Here is a 13,175-nt window from a genome sequence, read left to right as displayed (position 1 = left end):
AATGATCTACTTTATATATATATATATATATATATTGAAGACTTAAATCATCTACCTTATAATTTTTTATAAAAAATAAAATGCAATAATTTATCGAAAAATAAAATGTCCCTCACTCCAACATGACATCATTTTCAATGTACTATACTAATATGAGAAAAATATAAAGGGTAACTATGCTCTTTCTTTAAAAACTCCCCTAAACATTTTTTATTTTTTAATTTTTTAATTTTTAATTTTTTAATTTTTTACTTAACTCTCTGAACTACCCAAACTTTTGCAAAACTTAACCACCGGTAAGGTTCGTTTTGTTCCTCCGGCTAAATAGAAGCGTGATAATCACATGCCAAGGCTGTAAATTGAAAATGACAAAGCTGCCCTTATTTTATAAAACCAAAATTTCTGACACTTTCAAAAAAAAAAATTAACCCCAAAACGTCGACTCTCTCTCTATATATCTTCACCTCACAAAACCTTATGTTTGTTCTTCCCCAACCAGCCACTTCCACCATCCATGGACGCCACCACTGCCTCTCCTTATCTCTCTAATCCACCTCCATCTCTCTCTAATCCACACCCAACTCCAACAAGAAATAAAAGAAGATGAGAGAAAAAAAAAATTAACAACCCCCTCTCTCTGTTTTCTAACCCCAGGAACCCAACTTTTCCTGCAAAATCAACAACCCCCCTCTCTGTTTTCTAACCCCAGGAACCAAACTTTTCCTGCAAAATCAACGACCCCCTCTATCTGGTTTCTAACCCTAGGAACCCAACTTTTCCTGCAAAATCGATGCATGACCCCAAAGAAGAAAATATCTTAATTTTGCTGCTTGATCAACCAAAAACATCATTTTGTGGGCGACGGATCACGATTGTCGGTAACCCAATCATAAGACCCCAAATTCTAGCCGCAAGACCCATTCACAAAAGCTACAAATTCAATCGCAAAAGCCCCAAAAATCTGTTGTCGTTGATAACAAAACCAACCCATCGCAACTTCCCAAGTATTTGTATTATTTTTTTTATTAATTCCCTCCAAACACCGACCTTTGCAACCAAAACATAATTTTGTTTTGGGGAAGAAGATTGTTGTATGGCAGAGAGAACAGTAGCTGTGGCGGCAGTGGCGCCCATGGACGGACAATGGAGGTGGTCGTCGTCCTCATCTTTGTTTCGTGCTAGTGCTATGTGATTGTCACTAAGGAACGCGGCTTCCTAGTCATCTCCTCCTCCTCATCATCCTTCGTATTTCCTCTCACAAACACAACTAGGTCACCACCAGTGATGTTTTAGTGAACAAATCGAGGGATGACTGGTTGCTTCTGGTACTAAAACGAGGTGGGACGGGTGTTTTTCTGTGGGGAGTAATATGGTGATGTGTTGGCGAATTTCTATTGGGTCTTGAGATTTTCTTTGACACATCAGCAACAGAAGTTAATAAAGCATCAAAATTGTGTCGTTCCACAGGATAATTTTGTAATCTTCTTTTTTCAGTGACGAAAATTTGCCTAGTGGCCTTAAATGCAACTTTTTAATAGTTGAGAAACTGAATGCAACTTTTAATAGTTGAGAGGGACAGTAAAAAGTTGTGGGACAGTAGGCGACTTTTAAATGTAACTTTTTAATTTAGGGAGTTTTGTGTAATTAGCTGATAGTTCAGATGTGTTTTTTTGCTGTTTACCCAAATATAAATTACTACGAGTAACGTAAATGATAAACGATGGCGTTGTTTGCCGTCTGCATTTGGAGAGGAGGGATATAGATAGACAGACAGATAGATAGATAGATAGATAGAGAGAGAGAGAGAGAGGGGGGTGTGTTGTTGGCAGAGGAGACCTGAAAAAGAAACACAATGGCTTCTTTGATTAACAAACCCTTGACGTCGCTCTGCAGTTCTAACAAGACCGAATTTTGTCTCGAAAATGGGTTTATGGGACGGTGTCGCGTTGGACAACCTTCTCTGAGTCTCAAGAAGTCTGGGAAGCTCTTTTTTCCTATCGTCTGCAAAACAGTGTCTGTGAAGCCCCAAACCGAAGTTGAAGGCCTTAACATAGCTGAAGATGTTACTCAGGTCTGACAATCAACTCATTTTCACACCCATTCACGATAGTTCTCAACTGATTTGTATTTTCTTTTGGAAATTAGAGTTCGAATTATTGGTCTTTTTTAATTTTTCTTTCAATTTTTAAGTGTTGATCTTTTTATGGTATGTTGCTGAGGTTAGAGAATTGTTCTATCTATTTATTTACTTATTATTTTTTAAAAGAATACGAAGTGATGATTTTCGGCTCAGGTGAAGAAACTGAATGCTCTTTTATTTTATTTTCTTCAGAATAATTAATGTAGGCTATGAAGTTTTTTTTTTGGAAATCCGAGTGTAAGTAGGATCAATTTTTGGGTGGATATCATTCTGAGTGTGAATTGGAAGCAGATTTCTGTGTGAATCACAGTTATTCAAAGAACAAATTTGAGGAATTTTTTGTACCCCTATTCTTTGACTTATTTTTGGATACTTTTGAAGTTTTAATGAGGTCAACTCTTAGTTAATGATACGAATGTTGGTGTAAAGGTTTGGACTTGTCTTCTTGAACTTTACTAATTTCATACGGATTATATTTACTAGAAAGAAGACAATTGTTTGTTTAACTTGTAGAATTATTATATTTTAAAAGCTGAGGTACTCAGTTCAATTTTATTTCTTTTATTGATAGGTAGACTGTCATCTTTAATTTGGATTATGGCAATGTTCAGGGTTCAGTTATTTGATGAACAAAATGAATTATAATGATTATCTGACGTCCCACAACATTTGGGGGGAGAAGTTGCTGTAACTTATAAGGGGGTGTCTCCTACCTATGTAGATGTGTTTTCAAAACTGTGAGCATCAAGAGGGTGCAAAGCGGATAATATCCGCATTTTGTGAGGCGGGTCTTGACATGTGGTGTCAGAGCGAATCCCTCCAAAATACGGGGAACGTGCACAAGTCCATAAGGGTCATTGAAATTATTATTTTGATATAGCATGAGGCGGGTTATTGCAATTATTTGATTATATTATTTTATTTGGTGCTATTAATATTGTTCAGGGTAATCTGTCTTATGCCTTGGAAGGAAAATATAAAATGGTTATTATTATTATTGTTGTTGTTCTTGTTGTTGTTTTGGGTAATGTGCCTTATTTCTTGCGGGAAAAAAAAAAATCGCTGTTGATGACATTTGGATATTAAATTACGTTCCGGAACTCTGGCCAAAGTAGGTAGGGTTGACAAGTTAATCTTGTTAGCAACTGACCGCTCTAGAAGCTTAACATGATAGAGAGAGGAAAACAGAATACGTCAATACTCAACTTCAATTGTGGTTTTTCATGAGTGGGTCATTCATGCAAATAGATTATACATCATTGAGGAGGTGACAAGGTTTGACTGCATGACTTTCCCGTTCAAATATCATGTTAACACTGACTATTCTAACAGTTAAAGCTGATAGATAGGGGTGTAACAGCATACTTGAACAAATCTAAGTGTGTTTTGATTCTTCTAACCCCATGATCATCGTACTCACTATAACCAGGAATGCTGGTTTGTTTGGTTCATGAGTTTCTGTACAGTTTCTTTTAGTTATTCTTAATTTACTAGCGTTTAGTTTATCTAGATTCTTCCGTTGATTGCTTGGTAACAGCTTATTGGGAAAACACCAATGGTATACCTGAATAATATTGTAAAGGGGTCTGTTGCAAACATCGCTGCCAAGCTCGAGATCATGGAGCCATGTTGCAGTGTCAAGGACAGGTGAGTGACAGAATATTTCTGCTTTGTGTTCTCAGACACCTAAAGGAACTAAAACCTTCTAAATATGGCTTGCATGTGTTATCATGCGATGGACAGTCAATAGTTTTTGAGAGATAATATTGAAGAATACTTAGGTGGTGAGATCCTTGGACCTATAAATTATGTTAATTTATACCAGAAAAGGCTTTCTAATATATGGTTCATCATTATCCAATCATACTCGGATGAAGCATAGACATTTTCTCTATATTCAGTTATTTGGTTATGAAATCAATATATTGTATTTGTAAGTCAAAATCATAGTGTTCTTATGAAGTATATAATTTAACAATTACAGATGATCCTGGTTTGTCCCAAAGATTTGAATGAAGATGTTAAGTATTCTAATCAAACTTTTTTATATTTGGTTTCAGGATTGGATACAGTATGATAGCTGATGCTGAGCAGAGAGGACTTATAAAACCTGGGAAGGTAACAAGATAGTAGACACAAGTAGTACCTTTGTATCAGGAATTTGCACTTTACGTCGCCTGTTTCTTGCTCTATTGGAACGATATAATCCTTCTGGAATAAGCTTAGCTGTGCCCTAAATATAACCAACCAAACAAAAATTGATTCTATATGCATCAAAATTTTTGTTGCACCATTGAACCGGAAAATATCAAAGTACTGAGATGAACAGTTGTGATACCCCTCGATTCTAGAGCCACGGGTGATCAAGTCCGAGCACAAAATACAAGGGATATCAAACAATTAATATTTAAATAAGCATCTGAATTCAAAAAGAATAATAAAAAATAAATAAATAATAAGCTGAAGGGAACTAAATAATAAATCATTATTTAAAAATTCTCAAATAAATAATAATTGAAATCCCATAATAAAATCCTCCAATCCTCTGATACCAGTAATTACTTAATTGAAATAACTGAACTAAAATAAATCCAATAACTAAAATATGAAGAAGAGTCCTACGTAGAGCCGGAAGAGTGGATGACTGTCTCTGCTCGGTGCGAACAATCTTTAAGACTGAACTGACGAATACCTGGAAAGTAAAGGTGGGTAAGGCTCACAAACAAGTTCTAATCTACTACATCCCAAACAGAGACCCGATACACGTACACATCCTAATTAATTCAACAATAACTAAATAGTCCATATGTAGATATATACACACTAAAGGAACCTCACTAGACTATAGAGTTATCTCAACCTGAATAGTAGGCAACATGCAAAACGCACATATAGTGGGCATGAGTACCTAGACCTACCAGGGTACACAACTACACTATATCTAGCTATACATCCCTGGCAATATACGCACCCTAACCACTGAACCTGAGACTCAAGCTCATATCATGGCGTATAATTATATATGTAAAATTCGTCCTATCCAACCATCAAAATAAACTATCCAAATATTATTTTAATAATATGTCATCCAATTGTTCCGTTGACCTGACTGGAATAAGTAGGACTTAACTATATAGTTAATTCCGTTCCCTTATAAATATACATAGGTTGGACTTAACTATTCCGTTAATCCATTTCTAAAATGCCCCCATCCCATAATGGTGCAACCATGATATCAATCATATATGCATTAAATAAATAGTTAATGAATCTATTTACATTAAATCATGCAATCCAATTCTTAATGAATCTATTTTCATTAAATAAATATTTAATATTGATCCATCAACCAAAAACCACAATATTAGTTTAATATCTTAGCATTTAATCCGATTAACATTTAAAAATATTTAGTGCAAAAATCATCTAATCAAAACAAAATAAAAAGAAAACACATGAAGAATAATTTTAAAAAAACATTTACTTAAATATTCCATTCAATCCATATAAAAAAAAAAAAAAATTTATTTTCTTTTTTTCCTTTCTCGTTCGGCGTGCCCACTTATAAAGGACAAATCTCTAATTCCCCTCACATCACAAACTTATTCTAGGGACTTTATGTTATATATATATATTCCGTAAAGTAAAGCAATTAACATTGACCACCTCGATCGGCGTGCCAACTTAAAAAGAACAAATCTCTAATTTTTTTCCTCACAGCACAAACTGATTGTAGGATAAAAAGTTTTATGTTTAAAAAAAAAAAACTAAAGAACTGGCCACCAACAGTGCACCTAGTACAGCGCCACCAACAGTGCCCAAATTCGACGGCACCAGCTTCTTCTTGCCTTTGACACGTTTTGTCCATTTTTTTTTATCACCATTGTTAATGATCCTATGAACCAATCTATGTTCTAGAATTGTCCCAATAGCAATTACACAATATATAAACACACCTAGAACATCATAATCACAATTTATGCATCAATTTATCAAAATATGAAAATTCATCACAAACCCATTATTAAGACACACGAACTGAAATTTTCAAATTAATCCATGTAATTAGATCCAATTAATTTAAAGAACCTAGAATTAATCTAGCATGCATAGGGTATGAATCAAAGGAGAAGAGAAGAATTAAAACTTGCCTTTAGGGATTTGATCAAAAAACCCTAACCTCCTGTTTTCTCTTTCTTTTCCTTCTTTCTCTCTCTAAAATATATTACGTAATATATTTCTAGCCTCCTTTTCCAACCCTATAATTATGTATTTATAGGCTAAATAATAACCCTACTCCTTTTTCCAATCCAAATCAAACTAAAAAAAAATGAAAAAAAATAAAATTTAAATACTAAAAAGATAACTAAAATATATGTTACGTATAATCTATATATATTCTTTTTTATATATAATATATAAATATACATCAGATTATTACTAAAGGACTTTCCTTATATATATATATATACATACATATACAACTATCCATAGGTAATTATCCGTACCCACTAAACCCCTTATCCAAATAGTCCATGGGACCCAATTGGTTGGTCCATTACTACTATCCATATCCAATTCCTTAAAAATATATATATATATACAAAAGTAAAATAAAAAAAAAATAAAAATAAAATAATTAAATTCCTAAACAAATACAAACCATTGCATACAATTTAAACAAAGAATTCAATTAACACATAAACAATCAAATCAATTAAACAAGTAAACAATTAGCCAAGAAATCAAATAAACAATTAAAAATGCAATTAAAATAACTAAAAAAAATACCGAGACTATCCTTTTAAAATCAATGGTATTACATTCTTCCCCCCTAATAATAGGAATTCTGTCATCGGAATTCGCCCTTACCTTTTTCCATTATATCTGGAAACTGTGAGTGAATGATATCCTCTCGTTCCCAAGTAAACTCAGCCTCATTATGGTGACTCTACTTGACACGTACTAACGATATAACCTTATAGCGAAGAACATGATCCCTATAGTCTATAATGTGACATGGTGGCTCCACATATGTTGCATCCGGTTGCAACTCAATCTCACCCACATCTATATGCTGATAGCGATCCTCATCTCGCAAAAATTTCCGCAACATGGAAACATGAAAAACATTGTGGACTTGATGCAAGTGGTTCGGAAGTGCTAACTGATAAGCTACAGCTCCAACCCGATCCGTAATCATGAAAGGACCAACAAAACGCGGTGACAACTTCCCTTTCTTCCCAAAGCGCATTACTCCCTTCATGGGAGACACTTTGAGTGAAACCTGATCTCCAACCTGAAACTCCAATGCACGAGTACGACGATCTGCATATCTCTTCAAAAATCCTGACACAAAGCTCGAATCCCTAGCCAATATAATAGATAATGGTATACCATGTAACTTCACAATCTCTGTAATGTAAAGTCGCGCTAACTGTTCCGAAGTGTAATCAGTGTGAATAGGCAAGAAATGAGTTAACTTGGTCAACCTATCAACGATGACCCAAATGGAATTGTGATTCTTAAATGAATTAGGCAATCCCTCCACAAAATCCATAGAAATGCTCTCCCACTTCCACTCCAGTATAGATAGTGGCTGTAAAGAACCTGGTGGTCTCTGGTGATCAATCTTGACCATCTGGCAAGTACTACACTTAGAGACAAAGATAGCAATGTCCTTCTTTATACCTGCCCACCAAAACTGCCGTTTCATATCCTGATACATCTTGTCTCCTCCTAGATGAACAGAAAACTCCACTGGTGAGTCTCAGTCATCACATCCTTCCTCAAATCGTCAGCAGAAGGTACTACTAAATGCCCTTTGTACCTTAAGCCTCCATCAGTTCCCACATGATAAAATGGAACCTCCCCAGAAGCTATCTCTGTAACCTTATTAATGCACTGCTGATCTGTGAGTTGTGCCTTCAGTACCTTGTGAATAATCGAAGGTGTAACTACCATACAAGCCATAAAAGCATTGGACAACTCATCAACTGTCTTCAAAGCATCCCACTCAATGGTGAATAATACAGAAAGACTCGCATGGGGTCGGCGACTAAGTGTATCTGCCACCACATTCGCTTTCCCTGGATGGTACTGTATAGAGAAATGATAGTCTTTCACAAACTCTAACCATCGGCGCTGTCTCATATTCAGCTCTCGCTGAGTGAACAAATAGTACAAACTCTTGTGATCACTAAATAATTTGAAGGACTCTCCCAACAGATAATGCTTCCAAATACGTAAGGCAAATACCATAGCTGCCAACTCCAAATCATGTGTTGGATAATTAAGCTCATGAGGCTTAAGCTTATGAGATCCATACGAAATTGGTCGTTCCTCCTGCATCAAAACACACCCAAGACCTTGCAAAGAAGCATCTGTATAGACAAGATACTCTATCCCGCTCTGTGGCGTAGACAGAACCGGTGCAGAAGTCAACTTGCTCTTTAGCTCACCAAAAGCTTTCTGACAGTATTCATCCCATACAAACTGTACACCATTCTTAGTCAAATAAGTGAGTGGTCCCACTATCTTCGAGAACTCCTGAATGAACCTACGATAATATCTTGCTAATCCGAGGAAACTCTGAATCTTCGTAGGTGAAGTAGGTTGTCCTCATTCTACCACTGTTGAGACCTTGGCTGGATCTACCGCTATCCCTTCTCTGACACTACATGACCCAAAAACTTCACTTTTCGTAGCCAAAATTCATACTTCTCGAATTTGGCATATAACTGATGTTCACGAAGCGTCTGCAACACTGTGCGAAGATGTCTAGCATGATCGTCCTCCTACTTAGAATATATCAAATTATCATCAATGAATACGATGACAAATTGATCTAAGTGCCCTGAAGACTCTGTTCATTAAATCCATGAAGACTGCTGGTGCATTAGTCAATCCGAAGGGCATGACACGAAACTCATAAGAACCATATCTAGTTAGAAACGCTGTCCTATGAACATCTTGCTCCCTAACCCGAAGTTGATGATTTCCAGAACGCAGATCAATTTTAGAGAAATATGTAGCTCCCTTCAATTGATCAAAAAGATCATCGATCCTAGGCAAATGATACTTATTACGAATAATAATCTTGTTCAACTCCTTGTAATCTATACATAGGCGAAGTGAACCATCTTTCTTTTTCACAAACAAAACTGGTGCTCCCCAAGGTGAAGTACTCCTACGAATAAAACCCTGACTGAGCAATTGTTGAATCTGATTCCTCAGCTCTCGCATCTCCACTGGTGCTATCCTGTATGGTGCTTTAGTAATAGGCGTAGTGCTTGGAGCTAAGTCAATCACAAAGTCTATCTCTCGACTAGGTGGCAACCCTGGAATCTTTTAAAAAACATCCAGAAATTCTTGTATAATTGGTATGCTATCCAGTGATACTGTAATCTCCTCCTCGGTCTTCTCCTCCACATAGAACAAATAAGTGCTAGAAGCCCCGTTAGAACGTGGCATGGCGACGACGTACATGTTCTGACCAGGTATGGCGAATATAACAAACCTATCATAACAGTTAACTTGGGCATGGTAGTAAACTAACCAATCCATCCCGAGTATCACGTCATAAGTGTGCATGTCCAGGACCAATAGATTGATTAGAAATCTAAGTTTACAAATATCTAGTGTCACAGGCCCATCACTCTCATATAAGATGGCAGTATCGCCTATAAATGTAGAAATACCATAAGGTCTATCGCATACTCGCGTCGTCATCCCAGATAATGCAACAAATGATTTAGACGCGAATGAATGTGTAGCACCCGTATCAAATAAAACACGACTATGTGTACTATAAATAGGAAACATACCCTCAACAGCCTGAGGCGCCTGAATATCCTGTAGCCTAGGGTTATACACCATGCCATAATGTAACTGCTGCGGTGCCTGTCCCTGTGGCTGCGGCGGTGTTGGTAAAGCAGGGAAGGTCTGTCCCTGGATGCGCGGAATCTGTGGAGCGGTTAAAGGTAATGGTGCCTTCTATCCCTGTTGCACATGCTGACCTTGTCCTGCTCTAGGACACTGCCTAGAAGTGTGTCCAAGCTTTCCACAAGTATAGCAAATACCCCTGAAAGTACCAAACGGCCCCCTCTGCTGGTAAGCCTGTGGCTGATCCCGTCCCGCCTGTGGTCCCCCATTCTGCTGCCTTTGAATATGTGCCCCATCTCTGTGAGCATCTGAACCACCCTTGTGCTTCTTCCAAGACTGTTGTCCCTTGAATCTGCCCTTATCATTGTGTCGGTGTCCATTGCCATTCCCTTTCTCAGCTGACTGATTAGCAGAGTCTCTGTCACCCCGTTTCTCACCCCTAGCTTGTCTGAAATCCACAGTCAACTGATACTGCTGTAGAGTGGCGTCTACCACCTGAGCATAAGTAGTGTAGGCTGGACTACCTGTAATAGATCGCTTAATAGACCACATAAGTCCTTTTACGAAACTATTACGTTTCTTCTCCTCTGTATCCACCTCCTCTGAAGCAAAAAGAGATAAGCGCGTGAACTGCTGCTCATATTTTGCCACTGTCATGTTCCCCTGTTGTAAATTAAGGAACTTTGTCTTCATAGCTGTCCGGACTGCTTATGGAAAGTGCTTCTAATCGAAGTGAGCACTGAACTGATCATAAATCAATGAAGTCCTCTCCTCCGCGGAAGTAACTGACTCCCACCACTGGAGTGCATCCCTGATAAGCTTGAAAGTAGCAAGCATCTGTTTCTGAATCTTTGTGCACTTAACCATGCGAAGATGTCGCTCGATATCCTTCTTCCATCGGTGAGCTGCTTTCGCATCGGTGGAGCCTGAAAACTCAGGTGGGCTCCCCTTTGTGAAAAAACTCCTAGCCTTTTCCCAAGGATCAGTCTGAACCACTGGTGCTGGTATAGGTGCCTGCTGTACATGTGGCTAATTCCGAAGTACAGCAGTTACACCTACTTCTGTAGCCCGAGCAATGAGGTCATTGAGATGAGGAGGGTATTTTGCCCTGATCCTGAGTCCACTGAACTTCCACCTGTTCCACATGCAACTGACCACCATTTTCCTGAAACCCAGGCAATTGCTGCTCTTCCTCCATTTGCTGACGTTGTAAGAGATCTTGCTGCCTACGTACTGCTTCCCTTCGCTTCATGTTTCTCTGATTGTTCCGTTTGGTTTTAGCGTTAACCATTCTGTTAACATCGAAAGACAGACATCAGTATGATTTTAAACGAACCGTAAAGGAATACTACGAATCTTAAACTTAAGCTCTAAACAAGAGAATACGCTACGCGGAAGTCTTAATATGAAATAACCCTAGAGACGCTTGAACCTGGAGTGCTCTGATACCAACTGTAATACCCCTCGATTCTAGAGCCACGGGTGATCAACTCCAAGCATATAATACAAGGGATATTAAACAATTAATATTTAAACAAGCATCTGAATAGAAAAAGAATAATAAATAAATAATAAGCTGAAGGAAACTAAATAATAAATCCTTATTTAAAAATCCTCAAATAAATAATAATTGAAATCTCATAATAAAATCCTCCAATCCTCTGATACCAGTAATTATTGAAACTACAACTCGGGAATTCATATTGTGGACCCCTAATAATATCCTAACTGAAATAACTGAATTGAGATAAATCCAATAACTGAAACATGAAGAAGAGTCCTACGTAAAGTCGGAAGAGTGAATGGCTGTCTTTGCTCAGCACGAACAATATCTAAGACTGGAACTGACGAACACCTGAAAAATAAAGGTGGGTCAGGCCCACAAACAAGTTCTAATCCACTACATCCCAACCAGAGACCCGATACACGTACACATCCTAATTAATTCAACAATAACTAAATAGTCCATATATAGATATACACACACTAAAGGAACCTTACTAGACTATAGAGTTGTCTCAACTTGAATAGTAGGCAACATGCAAAACGCACATATAGTGGGCATGAGTACCTAGATCTACCAGGGTATACAACTACACTATATCTAGCTACACATCCCTGGCAATATACGCACCCTAACTACTGATCCTGAGACTCAAGCTCATATCATGGCGTATAATTATATATATAAAATCCGTCTTATCCAACCATCAAAATAAACTATCCAAATATTATTTTAATAATATGTCATCCAACTGTTCCGTTGACCTGACAGGAATAAGTAGGACTTAACTATATAGTTAATTCCGTTCCCTTATAAATATACATAGGTTGGACTTAACTATTCCGTTAATCCATTCCTAAAATGCCCCCATCCCATAATGTTGCAACCATGATATCAATCATGTATGCATTAAATAAATAGTTAATTAATCTATTTACATTAAATCATGCAATCCAATTCTTAATGAATCTATTTTCATTAAATAAATATTTAGTATTGATCCATCAACCAAAAACCACAATATTAGTTTAATATCTCAGCATTTAATCCGATTAACATTTAAAAATATTTAGTGCAAAAATCATCTAATCAAAACAAAATAAAAAGAAAACACATAAAGAATAATTTTAAAAAAAACATTTACTTAAATATTCCATTCAATCCATATAAAAAAAAAAATTAAAAAAAAAAACATTTATGTTCTTTTTCTCCTTTCTCGTTCGGCGTGCCCACTTATAAAGGACAAATCTCTAATTCCCCTCACAGCACAAACTTATTCTAGGAACTTTATGTTATATATATATATTCCGTAAAGTAAAACAATTAACATTGACCTCCTCGTTTGGCGTGCCAACTTAAAAAGAACAAATCTCTAATTTTTTTCCTCACAGCACAAACTGATTCTAGGATAAAAAGTTTTATGTTTTAAAAAAAAAAACTAAAGAACTAGCCACCAACAGTGCACCCAGTACAGCGCCACCAACAGTGCCCAAATTCGGTGGCACCTGCTTCTTCTTGCCTTTGACACGTTTTGTCCATTTTTTTTATCACTATTGTTAATGATCCTATGAACCAGTCTATATTCTAGAATTGTCCCAATAACAATTACACAATATATAAACACACCTAGAACATCATAATCACAAT

At 36.8% G+C, this 13,175-nt stretch overlaps 1 protein-coding gene across 3 annotated transcripts in view; it reads left to right on the top strand.

Annotated features, from left to right (window-relative positions):
- Window positions 1-1,711: 1,711 nt before the first annotated feature.
- LOC132275479 (cysteine synthase, chloroplastic/chromoplastic-like) overlaps window positions 1,712-13,175 on the top strand; it is a 32,988-nt gene continuing 21,524 nt past the window's right edge. Inside the window, exons 1-3 of one of the 3 annotated variants that reach the window (XM_059776994.1) lie at window positions 1,712-2,071; window positions 3,678-3,787; window positions 4,201-4,258. In XM_059776994.1, the coding sequence (XP_059632977.1) occupies window positions 1,853-2,071; window positions 3,678-3,787; window positions 4,201-4,258 (387 nt within the window). In that variant the 5' untranslated portion in view covers window positions 1,712-1,852. The remainder of the gene's footprint in view (window positions 2,072-3,677; window positions 3,788-4,200; window positions 4,259-13,175) is intronic. The other 2 variants (XM_059776992.1, XM_059776993.1) reach the window with 2 other exon arrangements.

The sequence above is a fragment of the Cornus florida genome, unplaced genomic scaffold, assembly GCF_030987335.1.
Source record: "Cornus florida cultivar Cherokee Brave unplaced genomic scaffold, ASM3098733v1 CherokeeBrave_3.0.0_Hap2_Chr09, whole genome shotgun sequence".
Classification (NCBI taxonomy): Eukaryota; Viridiplantae; Streptophyta; class Magnoliopsida; order Cornales; family Cornaceae; genus Cornus; species Cornus florida.
The sequence above is the reverse complement of the archived record's forward strand: the minus strand, read 5'-3'. Positions and strand labels throughout refer to the sequence as shown.